We start from the raw sequence: 15,000 nt of genomic DNA, 5'->3' as shown, positions 1-15,000 counted from the left end.
AGGTAAACAATGTCTTTAAGAACACTCTAAAAACACAGTTATTGTGTGATGTATTACATTTTTAGGTTTATATTTTAGAAACAGCTAAAACACATATCTTCTATTCATATCTATCTGTTTTCTTTTTATATGTTATATGAAATGCCGTGCACACCGTGTTAAAGTAAGGGAGATTTTTCACATCATTGCTCTTTTGTCGGTTTCGATGGCTTCCACGGTCCTCATTTTAAAAGTGGCTTTGGATAAAAGCATTTGCAAAAATCATTTTTTCTAATTCGCACGGCTGATTCAATTAAACAACACACTGTGTGAGATTTTGAAGCATTATTAATAGAAATAGCGCCTGTCTCAGTGCTTTTATTACAACTCTCTGATAGCCCTGAATGTTGTTAATATTTGGTATGCTATCAGATATCAGAAGCTCGTATGGGTGATACCAGCTCTGTTTCTCCCAGACGCGCTGTAGACAGAAGCTGACACAAAATCATAACTTCATGAAGTTATCAGAGAGCTTCATTTCCACAGGCTTTTGTTTTCGGGGCGTCTGGCGGAAGCAGCCTCAGCGAGTCGAAGCGGCGGCCCCCGAGGGGTCCGCTTTCATGTGGGGCTCAAAGCTGCCTCCGGCGCGATCAAACACAGGCTCGGCGTGACGGGAAGGATCAGGACCGGCTCACCTCTCTCTTCCAGACGGGGCTGATGGTGTTGCAGATGATCCCCGAGCGCTTCTCCTGGCCGTGGTGAGGCAGCGCCGGGAAGATGCTGTGCTTTCCGGGCTGGATGGAGATCTTCAGATACGGGTCGGGATTGAAGAACATCCCCTTCTTCAGACCCACTGCCTGAATGTCTGAAATAAAGAGAGTTATTATTGATATATAATAACAACTATTTATATATTATTTGTTATCGTCACTTATATATGTATTAAAATGCATATATTATTATTCATTTTAATCGAAACTACTATGTTTATATATAGTCTACATTTTTTTGTACATAATAAATAAATTAAAAAAACAAAAAAAGCGACATCATAGAATCAAAACAATATGTATGTGCTATAGATAGATAGATAAAAATAAAATAAAAAATACATTAATATTAATAGAAACTAAATATATAATTATTACAACTATTGTATTGCATATAACAGTAAATATGCAATGATAATAAATGTATTATATGACATACATATGTAAGCATTTTAATATATGTTCAAATACACACACAACATATATTTTGAAAATATTTACATGGATTTTGCTTATATACCATTCGAATAATTTATATAATATATAAATATATTTAATGTATGAACATTCCAAACACAAATGCACACACACTCACACACACACACACACACACACACACACACACACACACACACACACACACACACACACACATATAGACAGCTGCTGAACTAAAGTTAACTGTATAGCTAAACACAACTAAATATATATGCTATTTGATGTGTGTGTATGTGTATGTGTATGTGTGTGTGTGTGTGTGTGTGTGTGTGTGTGTGTGTGTGTGTGTGTGTGTGTGTGTGTGTGTGTGTGTGTGCGCAATTGGAATTTTGATAATGACGCATCAAATGAAACACTTGCCTCTACTACCACCAATCGTATTTCTTCATTAATAAGAGAATGTCCCCGTTTGCTCTCCATTAATATTCATCTGCATATCCTCTCATTTTTGTGTTTTCTGGCGTCCTTGCAATATTAAAACATAAATCGTAGAGAAACAAGGCTTAAAGGCTAAAGCCGTAAAGTCTGCGTCTGGGAATATGAAGAGAAAAGCAGGAAGCCCCAGAATCCCCCAGGAGCTCATTATCTGCTCCAGCATCCAGACGAGCTGCTGTTATTGCACCGCTATCATCTACTGACGATCAGCTTAATGCCTTTTTAACACTATAGATGGACCTCCCGGACTCCCTCGCATCCACTCAGACACGGCAGATGATTGCACATTCATTTTCAGGACCTGAAGGATTTCTATCAGGCTCCGCTCGAGAGGTTTTCGCCTGGTTTCAGGTTTGTGCAGGTCGTCTATCCGCTTTGGGCTAAAAGCAGCGGTGTTCTCCAGCTCCCGAGGGCTTTCCTGCTTTCTCGGGCAGCTGGAGCTTCTGCAAGGCTGTTAATGTTCAGACGGACCGTGAGCTACAGCGGGAGATGTGTGTTATGAATAAGAAATACAGCTCTGAGGGAGTCCTGAAGAGCACAGACCATCAGCTTCACATACAGAAAGAGAACAGGGCGAGGACGATGGTATGGTTCTTGTAGAGTGTAGACTATTTCTGCAGGTTTCGTTGAAGCGGCTGAACACGAGAGGATTCAACACAGAAACACAGCAGAAGAAGGTTTTAAAGCTTTGATGAGTTCAGAGAGGAAGGTGTTGAGATGCTTCTCTCAACCAAAAAAATAAGTTCTCTTGAGGATCCAAAGTACTGTCATGCGATATTATTAGAATAATAAAAAGTAATGAAAATACTTTCTTTAAAAGACATCTCTTCCGCTCATCAAAGGAGCATTTATTTAATCTAAAATACTGTAAAAATTGTTTTCTCAGTAAATGTGTGTTAAAGTGTGATTTATTTCTGTATTTTCATCATCATTCCTCCAGTCTTCAGTGTCACATGATTTTCAGAAATCAGAATAATATACTGATTTACTGATCAACAAACATTTCTGATTATTATCAGTGTTGAACACAGTTGTGCTGCATATTTTTATGGAAACTGTGACACATTTTTTTTAGGATTCACAGATGAATAAAGTTCAAAAGAACAGAATTTATTTTAAATGTAAATCTTTTGGAAGATTATAAATCTCTTTACTGTCATTTTCGATCAATTGAATTATATATTGCATTATACAGACCATATATTAAATACAGTATTTTTTTTCAGCGGAATCATTTATTGATTGCATGCGCAAAATAAAAAAAGAAAAAGAAATAAAAGACCTAATATGCCATAAGAAACTAATTACTTTGAATATTAAGACACTGCTGTGCTATACTACATCAATAACATCATTTACAGAATTATCTCACTACATTTTTTATTTCTTTGCCATAGTATCCATTCATAAAAGTGGTGAACCTTTATTTCTATTCCTTAAACACTTGTTTCTAAAGGGAATCACACACACACACACACACACACACACACAGATAAATAAATACTGGTTTACCTGACAGAGAGAAGCTGATGAGTCTCCTGCTGCCCAGAGTCTGAGGAAGCTCTTGACTGATGACAGGCTTCAGAGCCTATCAGAGAGAAGCACAACGGTCAGCTGATCACGTGACTGCAGAACAGGAAGAGCTGCTGAGAACAGGAAGCAGCTCTACACAGGCCACGCCCCTTTCTTTCCTCTCCTCAGAGCCTATGGCCTGATATACTGTGCTTAAAGCCCATTAGAGACGGCGGCTCGTGGCACCAATCAATAGCTCGCGTTCATTAGGAGCGCATTGATGCAGCGGCCAGGAACAGGAAGCAGGAGAGGCTCATGGGACGGAGCTTCTCAGAAGAGCAAAAAGTCCCGCTGATAGAGAACACCGACTCCGGCGCTGTTACTGTAAACCAGAGCTCAGACTAAAATCAGAGACGGAAACGCTCCGAAGAGAAAACTAATACTGCATTTGCATACTACATGACTAAAACGATTACAAAGATTTTTGTTTCTTGAAATAATGAAATAGCGTTAAATAAATAAAAGTTACACGCTAAAATTTAAACAATGACCAAACAAAACCAGAAAATGTTAACAAGCTAAAATACTGACTGGAAATATCTAAAATACATCACTCGAGCCAATAAACAGTCCCTGGGGTCCGGGGGGTTATTCCTCTTAGTCTTATTTTGAACCAAATCAACTGACAACCAGTCAAGAAATGATTGTGTGTGTAGTCTGAGCGATTCTTAAATCCTTCTAAAGCCGTCTGGTTGTCTTCAGTAATTATTAGATTTTTAGGCAGTCTTTTTCGGTTGCCTGATCAATGTGTTGCTAGGAGCTTCTTGGTGGTTGCTAAGACAAAAGAGTCTCTAGCAACCAATGAAAGAAAGATGGATGGATGGATGGATGGATGGATGGATGGATGGATGGATGGATGGATGGATGGATGGATAGATAGATAGATAGATAGATAGATAGATAGATAGATAGATAGAGAGGAAGGCGGTGAAAGCACAAATCTTGATTTATGCGAGGGAGGCTTCAGTTTTCATGAACTTCTAGTTATTTCAGCTGCTTGATGTTTAACTGTATTAATAATAATATAAGAAATTGTAAAAATAAACACCAACAATCACTGTTACTCTTCTAGTTATTTGTGGCTAATGAATCAGCTTGATCACACACTAGCCGTCAAACATGTCCTTGTGGTTTCTTTATCAGTGATATTGGTATATTCATATATGAGATATTCATTCAGTGTTTCGGTTTTAATAAGGTTCTTCTGTGATCATTAAGTTTCCTGAAGATGTGTCACAAGACTAGTTCAAAGACATAAGAGTTCAATTCCCTTCACTGAATCAATTCAGTGAATCGATTCAAAACGTAACGATTCAGTGATCTGGTTGTGCCGACCAAGATTAATATTACAAGTATAATATTTATTTACAGTCTATATAAAACGCTTTTGTAAGATATTTGATGGATGAAAATTGCAAATATTGATTTTACTATGCACTTTTATACCGATGAACGTAAACTAAAATGCTAAAGATGCTTCACACTTTGCAGGAGATGTGAGTTATAGCCAATAAAATGACATCACCTACTACACCTACATCTACACACACATTCACTTACACAACAGCTCTTAGAAAACAAAGGCAAAATACTTGAAAAAAATGCCCACGAACGCTATTTTTATTCCGACTCCCAAATGAGTTCTTTCCACTCGACTCACACACATTACATTGCTCTGGAATGACACAGTATGCAGAAAGCGGACTATGTAGTGAGCTCTGGAGCATCCAGCCGTCCGACCCCACGCTCAAACTCAACGCTGTCTTTCATCTGCTCGGGTCTGACAGGACGGCCTCTTTCTGCTGACTACATCCACACAGTCATTTGATACTAAAGGACAAAGTGAACAATAGCGCAGAGATCTGCGGCCCGTCCCGATCCAGCTCCAGAGAGCAAGGTCTCTCTCTGACTGTTCAGAGCCATAAAACTAGCCGCCTGCATCGCTCCTGAACTGACCGACATCCCAGAGTCTGAATGATAAGACATCGGGTCACTGAGCAAAAATACTACATGTTTGCCATCACTGCCATCCTTAAAATATTAGTCGAAGGATTCCTGTTCATTCATCAGTGATTCAGTTCATGTCCATTTTGAGATTCTCATTCTCATCCTCATTATATGAGGAACCTTTAATCTTTACACTTTGTTTTGGGTATATATATATATATATATATATATATATATATATATATATATATAGTGATTGTATTTAGCTGAACACTTCATCAAACGTAATGCTTTCTTGCCATTTTTCCTGAAAAAATAAATGCTTCAAGACTGCTTATATAATTGTTAAATAACTTAAAAATAAATCTAACAAAAAAATAATTAGTAAATAAAATTTGCATGTACTTTTATATTTTAAACATGTTAAAAATGTACAAATATTTTTTTCAATCAGGGCTTGGTTATATGACTACTACTACTACTAATAATAATAACAATAAACAGCTGTACAGCAATTTTCACTCAAAAAATTTGTAAATTTCACATAATTAGACAAGTTTTAAAAAAAACATTTTAAAGCCTAAAATAGTGTGTTAATGCACAACTTACTACAATAATCTTTTTTATAGCATACAACAAACCCTCAGGTCACAGAAAACCTTAATGTTACTTTTCTATTATCCACAGAGTTTGGTGTGTTAAGAGGTCTAAATATGAGTGCTGAGCAAATAAAAGCGTTCATGGATAAAAACGCTGAATACGTGCAGAAAAAACGCGCAGAACGTAGCAGCCAGAAACCTCACTTGCGACCGTCTCAAGCGTTTCCAGCAACGCCAAGCACTCATAATCGCAAAAATCACGGCAAAACAACTCTTGGCATGCGTCCCCGTATGCAGCAATAGAAGTGTCCTACGAGCTCAAACGGCTACCTTCACCCAGCCAGGTATCCAGGTGAGAGCGTCCTCCCTCTTCCTCCTCGTGATCCGGCCGGGAGACATCGGCCCCGGGCGATAATTCCCAATCAGAGCCCTGGCGAACGGAGCGCGTCCATAAAGAGCGGTCAGCCTGGATGCGCCGTCCATCAGCGTGTCCGCAGCTCTTCTTCTGTCCTCATCCGGCGTACCTGATCCCAGGCTTTCCGCCTCTGCTTCCGCCGAGGTTATTTTTAAACAGCTCGCCCGAGAAAGGGCACTGGCGTTGAGATCAAGTTTTCTGGCTCTCAGCATTTCTGCGGACCACGCCAGCACAAAGGCAGCGGGCTGCGGAAACACAATCTCACGCTCGGGCTCAGTGCTAACAAAGGGTTATTTATGGGTGCTTGTGCTGATTATTAGCGGCTGATCTTCAGACTGACTCTGTCACATCAATCCGTCCTCGATGTGTAAGATCACAGAGGTAGTTGATCAAATACAAACAGCTTATTGCCCAATGAATGTCTTTTGTGCTGAGGAGGAATGACCTTTAATCCGAATGCAGAGAAAACTGTTTTACTTGGCTAAGATGGAGCAATTAATGCACTTATTATCATCAAACAATTCCATCCGAAGTGAAAACCCCTGCATTTTCTTAACATTTTGTGTACGTTCGTAGCTTCATAACTGCAAGTCAGCTGAGCTTTCAATGCCATGTGACTAATTATCCTGCAAAAACGGGAAAATGCTTTCTTTTATGCTTTTAAGAGCCTCCAAAACATAATTAGGCACTGGTATAACAGCTATAATATTTTAGTGCAATATTTTTCAAAAACACTTGAGATTTGGTTAGCATTCGCCCAAAACGAAGCCCTTGGATCTGACTCATTAAAATATTAAGATTAAGAAGTTAATTTTGTTATATTTAATAGTACATTTAACTTAATGAAACCAATTATTATTACATTTTTTATATGTTTCAAACTATTTCAGAAGAGAATCGGTGGGCGGGGCTAAACTAACAGCGATGTAGATTCGGTGGGCGTGGCTAACTGGGCAGTGACATAGAAGCAGGCATAAAACAGTTATATAACCTTGAGGTTTTGTATTCTACGCATTAAAAAAAAATTCTGGAAATGTTGGGATTTAAAAAAGATAATAAAACTACAAGACTTTCGAATCACACAAGCCAATATTTTCATTCACAATAGATCACAGAGAAAATGTTACACTTTCATCCACTAGACGAGCTCTCAAAGTAGTCGGCACGGGGTCAACAGAGGGCTGAAAAAGCAAGACATTTATAAAAGATTCAGCTGTGAGAATATCTAGCAACTAATTATGTTAATTTAGTTCAGGTTTGTATCATGATTAGATCTAAAAGAGAGGAAGAGTCAGAAGAAAAGATGAGCAGAGGATTCAGAAGATTCAGAGAAACTGGAGAAAGATCTTTGTTGGATGCTCGTGGTCTTCAGGTCTCAGACGACACTCATCACATGATTCAGACATTACCGAATGTCCAGGAACACTTCCAGAAACCTCTGTCGGTAAACACAATCCTCCGAGTCGTCTGCGGATGACAACTAAAGCTCTATCACGATAAAAGGAAGCCATATGTGAAGACGGTCCAGAAGATCGTCGTGTCCTGTGGGTCGAGACTCAATTAAAATGGACTGTTTTAAAGTGGACAAGTGTTCTGTGGTCAGACGAGTCCAAACTTGACAGACGCCGTGTCCTCGGAGATCTTCAGTGTGTTATCAGTTGAGTTCAAAAGCAGCATCTCTGATGGTATGGAGGTGTATAAGTGTGTACTGTATGAGCAGCTTCATGTTCTGGAAGAAGACACTATGAATGCTGAGAGGTATATAAAGGTTTTAGAGGAACATATGCTCCCCTCCGGATGACGTCTATTTCAGGAAGCTCTTGTGTGTTTCAGAAGGACAATACTAAACCACATCCTGCAGATATTACAACAACATGACTTCATAGAAGAGTCCGGAGCAGCTGAAACCCTATATCAGACGAGAATGAACCAATTTCCAACACCAGAGAAACTCATAACCTTGATGAGCAGGCGTCAGACGATAAACATGCCCTTCTATTGTAAAAGAAACCCGTCTGCAGTCAGCTCATCATCGCTGTGAGCGTGAACATGCTGCAGGGCTTTGTTTAATGCTGAGTTTACATGAACGTCCTGCCATCTGTCATGAGGTCAGCTTCTTCCTGACCCCTGCTGACCCACGTGACCTCGTGTGTCACAACTGATTTAACCACAAACACTAAAACCTTGTGCATGAGTGTGTGTGTGTGTGTGTGTGTGTGTGTGTGTTTACTCACACTGGCGGAGGGGTTTTGCACCGTCACGCTGGGCGTCGTGGCTCTGAGCGCTCCACTCAAACCGTGATAATATTTGAAGCAAACCTTCGTCTCAGCTGAACGAGAGAGAAACAGAAGAGCAGAACGAGGTAAAGGTCAAAACACGACTGAGGAGGAAAACCAGCAGATAATCTCCTCATTCTCTCAAACTCCGAGCAGAAGCGAGAAGCTGAGTTGGGGTTAGACTAATTACATAATCAGTATTCAGCGGCACAGCCGTTCTCTACACTGATAATAAACAGGAATGTTTGTCGATCAGTAAATAAGTATATTATTCTGATTTCTGAAGATCACGTGACTCTGAAGACTGGAGGAATGATGATGAAAATCACTGAAATAAATGACTCTTTAACACACATTCACAGAGAAAACAGCTGCTTTAAATTATAATCACAATTCACTGGGGTATCATATTTCTGTATTGCAATGGTACTCCAAAAAAACATGGTAAAAACGTGTCCAAGTCACGGTAGAACCAACCTCTGAACAACTATGGAAAAGTTTGGACGAGTAACACACTCAGATCAGCGCACTGAAAGCTGACAGCTCGCTGAAGTTAATGGAAAACTGAACAGAATTGCATGAGAGTGCGTTTCATATTTCAGCTTCACGTCCCAAGGCACCCTGCTAGTGCGTGTGGCGTATGCTAGCAAAAAACATCAGATATTTTACATCTGCTACTGTCATGTACAGTATGAAGACAGAGTGAGGCTTTCAGATGTGTGTGTGTGTGTGTGTGTGTGTGTGTGTGTCTACATCACGCAGACTCAAAAGTGTAGCAATACCAGTAAATCTGGACCTTTTGGGGACACCGTTTTTTTCTCCATGAGGAAATAAGAGTATACTCCACACAGAAAGCAGTGTTCTGGTCATGTAAACATACCTGTAGTTTTGTGTGAGGGACTGAAACGAGTCTGTACAGTAGAAAAACCATTACGCCTGTGGAATAAACCCAGAAAACCCATATAATCATGTGTGTGTGTGTGTGTGTGTGTGTGTGTGTGTGTGTGCAGATGGGCCGAGCTTCTCCAGGTGATCTGCTGAGCTAAATATGTCTCCTTATTTAGTTACTACATCTTCTAAAAACGGACTTATCAAGACTGGCCTACTTCCCTGCGCAGCACACACCTGGCTTCATTTCACCTGAATAATGCAGAGCAATTTCTGTCCTAACCGCTCACTTTTGTGCTCGCATACTGCCTCAGAAATATAAATACCAACATATATGGGACAATAGCATCATTCAGTTAACATTTGTACTCTTCATGCACAGCCATGTTGGGTTCAACAAACACTACCTAAAATATGGATTGAATTCCCAAATTATTGTAGCATCAAAATAAAGCGTAGAGCATGTTAAATAATATTTTAAATGCATTTTTTTCTTTAAATCGAGGCTAGTGTCACTGATACCTAGAATAATCCCAATTCTTCATAAACATTTAATGTATGTCCTAAAATCTTTTTAGCATTTTTTGAGGAGGAAGACACCTTTTGTACCATCATCAGTATTACATCAGAAGCTACAAACAAATCTTTCACTTCACAACTGAAACAAAATACTAAGCATAACTAGCTGAATTAAAATGGACTTAAATCAGGGTTAATTGATCTCATTAGAGCCTCTGAAGTTAGCAAGTGGAGAAAACACGAGATGGTCACGGCTCTGAAATAAAGGCAGATGGCGAGGAGCTTCAAAAGGAGATATGGGAAGAGATGCATGGACCGGGGAAATAGATTTATATAATCGAGATTCCTCGATCAAAGACGAAGACGGTCCTGAAAATGTGCAGACGCCGAGAAACATCCTCCATCGGGAGCTTCAGAGGAATCAGAGAGAGAGAGAGCCGACTGAAGAAACCTTCTCAAACCCTTTCAGTCCATCGGAAACGCCCAAGAAAGAGGAGGAATACTGACCCTCCATGAAGTACAGGCTGGCATCGATCCTCCAGACGATCTGACCTCTGTGTGAGCCGCTCACGCCTCGACTCTTATAGTCCAGAAAGTTTTCTGACAGAACCTCATCTGTCAAAGAAAGAGAAAGAGAAGGTAATAAACAACTTCTAGAAACTCTTTTATGTCATTAGATGAGAAACAGATGGGGTTGGTTTTAATAAGATATCTCCCGTCCTCTGTGGAGGACATCAGGACTCATTTATAACGGAAATGAAAAGACAACATCTATTATTTTTAAGTTCCAGGCTATTTCTTTGAAAAAATAAATAAATAAAAATAAAATAATATATATATATATATATATATATATATATATATATATATATATATATATATATATATATATATATATATATATATATATATATATATAAAAGAAACTCCCAGTTATGGTATTAAAGACATCACAGAATGATTTGAGATCATATTTTATATAATGTGTTTGTAAACATACATATTCCCATTCTATCACGTTCAATTACATTTCCATATTAATGTGATCTTGGATCAACAAATATAAAAAAATATGCATTTTTATTAATAAAATGCAAATATTCCTGTGATAAAAAGCTGATTTTCTGCTCAATTTATTTTAAAGTATTGTTGGTGTTTAATTATTAACAATAGATTCTTTGATGAATAGAAAGTATAAAGCATTTATTTTATTTTAAATCTTCTGTAACATTATAAATGCCAAATCACTTTTGATCAATTTAATGCTTAACTGATTTATTCAATTATTTTTATATATTACCCCAATCTTTTACAATGTCTGATGGTTTTTTGGGAAAATATTGTGCAATTCAACTGTTTCCAACATTGATAATAATCAGAAATAATCAGTAAATCAGTGTATTATTCTGATTTCTGAAGATCACGTGACACCAAAGACTGGAGAAATTATGACTGAAAAATTAAGCTGCGCTTCACAGAAATAAATGACACTTTAACACACGTTTACACAGAAAACAGATGTTTTACAATGTAATAATATTTGATGTTTTTTTAACTGTATTTTTAGATGAAATAAAGCCTTGCTGCATTACAAGAGACTTCTTTTCAATAAAACATTATTAGAATAATATATTCTGACCAGCTAAAAACATATTTTAAGTAGTGGGTCAGACGTTTAGAGAAAGACGTCTTCAAGAAAGCTTCGAGAAACTCAAGAGCGCCAAGGACAAAAGCCGATGCTTTATCTGATGTTGATTCATTTAGTTAATCGATCAAGGAAATGTATTTATGACACTATTTCTGACAGATTCTTCATTCTACAGCGGTTTACACAAGGACCTAAAACTTGTACCAGCGCTGTAGCTCTGCAGGGATCTTTCTTGAAGCGTCCGAGAGCCTGGACTGAGTCCCGTTCTGGTTCTGATGATTAGATCAGATCAGATCTGCTCGCTGGGTTACTAGAGTTAATGATCGTTTGTAAAGAGTCGTAATCATGTGTGTGTGTTCTGACCGATGAGGTACATGCCGATCCAGTCTCCAGCGTCCACCTCGTCTGTGATGTCCCAGCAGATGACCAGCTCTTCTGACTGTCCGATGCAGTAGAGCGAGGAGCTGGCGGTCAGCGTGGAGCGGCTCTGTAGGGACACCAGGTCCGTGTCGCTGGTGGATCGGGGCAGAGCCGGACTGAAGCGGGTCTTACAGCGCCGCCGGGACGGAGAGGCCATGGCCGCCAGACCCAGAAACCTGCTCTGGTACAGGTTCTGCAGACAACAACACCACTTGAACTCAAAATGGCATTAGAGATTATTCATTATTGCAGAAAAACACGTGGAAAACTACTTTTTCTCTTTAGACAACTTCATTTCTCTATCTCTAAAACTACATTTGCTCACTTGCTTTAAACTTTTAAGGATGTTGAAACTTATTTGGAAAAAAAAAAATAAAAATTATATATATATATAAAATATACAAAAATATTATTTTGAATAATTCTGATTAAAAAAGCAATATATATATATATATATATATATATATATATATATATATATATATATATATATATACATATACATGTATATGTATGTATTAACAGACTAAATAAAACATTTTAAACATTGTCATTACTAATATGTAATCAAGGCATAGTCTGAAATGCATGCAATATCTGCAAATAAATGTCATTTCACAGATTTTTTCATGGTGTGAGAAACAGAATCAAATGCACAGCGGAGCCACCGATGGCTCAGGTCTCGTCTTCATAGTTTGTGGACGTGCGACAAAGATCTGTGTGTTAGGAAGTACGGCCCTTTCCAGAAGATGGAAATAGATGGATTATGGCACTATTATGACACGACTGGTTATTAGTCATTTAAAATACATTTTTATGCATAATGATGATGCATTCTCATAATTCCTTTCAGCAGGTTGTAAAGTAAGACTCTTTAAGATGTTTTTAAGATCAAAGAACAATTAAGGAATAAATTAAAACAATCTCTTCCTCGTTTTTTCCGTAAATCAATAGAATATTTCAGTGCATGCAACATTTAACACTCGGTTGTTATGAATGAACTCCTGTGATCACATAAGGGCTGAAGTTTGATGACACACACACACATGAGTTCACGTCAGTCTCTGTACCTGCGGCTCAGATCCACCTTTATCAGCCAGGTGTGAGGAAATACAAGAAAACAGTGGACAGATCTCTGATCGCCTGCCAGGCCCTTAGAGCGGGGAAGCCCCTGGGAACCCAGATAAAACTGAGAACGTCTTCAATAACTCTACTGTACCTCCTCTGGAGCTATATATATATAATTTTTTTAATTAGTTTGCTGGGTGGTTCATGTGTAATTTACAAATTTAAAAAGAGGTAAATGTATGGTCATATGGTTTTAGTAAAAAAAAACCTGCTTAACTGATTTCTTAAGACTTGGTAAGAATAAAAACCCTACTCGAATCAGTACTAACATCATGTTCTCTCCTCCTTTTAAACCTGTAGAAGTTAGTAATGGTGTCTGAAGCACTAAACAAAACCCATGGGTAACAGTTCTCAGGTGTACATGAGAGCTTCGGTGATGATGAAGAGTGGTGAAGATGATGAAGGAGGATCACATGCTGAGCGAATGAAGAAGAGCACTGACCTTTACACTACACAGGTGTAGCAGCATTATGACACAGTGACCCAAAGCACATCAAATCCTGAGGAGAAGGTCAGGAGTTACTGAAACGGCATAAAACAAACCCTCTGAACACCAATCAGACCCGTCCGTGTGTGTGTGTGTGTGTGTGTGTGTGTGTGTGTGTGAACCTTCAGCTCAAGAATTTATGTAACACATTCAGAGTCATAGTAATGTGTCAAATTCAAGAATGCAATCAAAATCAAAGCTGCATCATCAAACAAGAAAGAGCATCTGGATCAGAAACAAACAGTGAAAGGAAAATGGTCTACATTTTTTTTTTAGTTTGACTCTAGGTGTTGATGTCCTTAAAAATATATATATTTGTGGTATAAGTAACAAAAACATCTCAGTATGTTTTTACAGCTGCTCTCTCAGCTCGACTTTGGTCTGTCTAATTACTATTCACAATCACAGCAGCGCTAGCGGTAAGCAAAACAAAGTGAAGATTGAGGCGACTCGTTCAAAACAATGCATAAGGAGCTCAAAATATCATCTCTTTGTGATGTTGAGAGCCAGAATCGACGTAATACAGCCTCAAACTAAATATGATGTTACTGTCTGACAAAAAATGGTTCGACATTATAAAATGAGCGGACTGGATGTGTATATAAACACACACACATACAGTACATATATATATATATATATATATATATATATATATATATATATATATATTTTTTTTTATTTTTTTTTTTATTTTTTCAAAATATTTATACTTTTATAAATTTATATAATATTATTATACTTTATAGTGTATAAATATGTAAACATATTTAATTTATAAACTGCATATTTGTTCTTAAACATACATATAACATATGTGTGTGTGTGTATATATATATATACACACACACACACGATAAATACACCCAGTACACGCTCACTATTTTAGATGAGACTAACCGTGATCAATTTCTGTTAAACAACAGTAACGTCATGCATTTATTTCGACGCATTATAGGAGGATTAAGTAGAATCAATCATCTCTCTTTGTTTGAAGATGTTAATAAAATCAACAAGATCAATCAAATGGATTCTTTCTAACAGATGTATCCCTTCGAGACAGAAACACCACATGACCTGCTGACATATAATCATCAAATCTACTCCAGCTCCTCACTAACTCTTCAGAACACTTCCAGTGATTCACCAACGAAGCATTGATCCCCAAACAGCGGAGAACCTGGCCGTGAAGCAGGACAAATGCTCTCGGTCACGTATCACAGCAAACAGATTCATTCTCTACACGTCTGAAGTGAATTAGACCCCATCTAAGATTCACATTCCCGAGGTGTGTTTCTCAAAAGCATCGTTAGCCAACTAAGAACTAGAGCGCCCTTCATGAGCGTAGGTTTCAAAAATACGTGAGAGAAAACCTGCCGTGAATCAAACTTCACATAAACAAGATTTCCACAGCGACGC

General features: G+C 38.1%; 1 protein-coding gene across 4 annotated transcripts in view; it reads right to left on the bottom strand.

The window, feature by feature from the left end:
• LOC122330269 (E3 ubiquitin-protein ligase HECW1) overlaps positions 1 to 15,000 on the bottom strand; it is a 48,342-nt gene that overhangs the window by 27,111 nt on the left and 6,231 nt on the right. Inside the window, exons 2-7 of one of the 4 annotated variants that reach the window (XM_043227156.1) lie at positions 13,537 to 13,594; positions 11,910 to 12,159; positions 10,406 to 10,513; positions 8,450 to 8,544; positions 3,195 to 3,270; positions 675 to 844 (exon numbers count right to left, since the gene is read on the bottom strand). In XM_043227156.1, coding sequence (XP_043083091.1) covers positions 675 to 844; positions 3,195 to 3,270; positions 8,450 to 8,544; positions 10,406 to 10,513; positions 11,910 to 12,159; positions 13,537 to 13,563 — 726 coding nt within the window. In that variant the 5' untranslated portion in view covers positions 13,564 to 13,594. Of the gene's footprint in view, positions 1 to 674; positions 845 to 3,194; positions 3,271 to 6,130; positions 6,398 to 8,449; positions 8,545 to 10,405; positions 10,514 to 11,909; positions 12,160 to 13,536; positions 13,617 to 15,000 lie in introns of those variants that run through there. The other 3 variants (XM_043227155.1, XM_043227154.1, XM_043227157.1) reach the window with 3 other exon arrangements.

The sequence above is a fragment of the Puntigrus tetrazona genome, chromosome 24, assembly GCF_018831695.1.
Source record: "Puntigrus tetrazona isolate hp1 chromosome 24, ASM1883169v1, whole genome shotgun sequence".
Classification (NCBI taxonomy): domain Eukaryota; kingdom Metazoa; phylum Chordata; class Actinopteri; order Cypriniformes; family Cyprinidae; genus Puntigrus; species Puntigrus tetrazona.
This window is presented reverse-complemented; position numbering and strand designations above follow the sequence as displayed.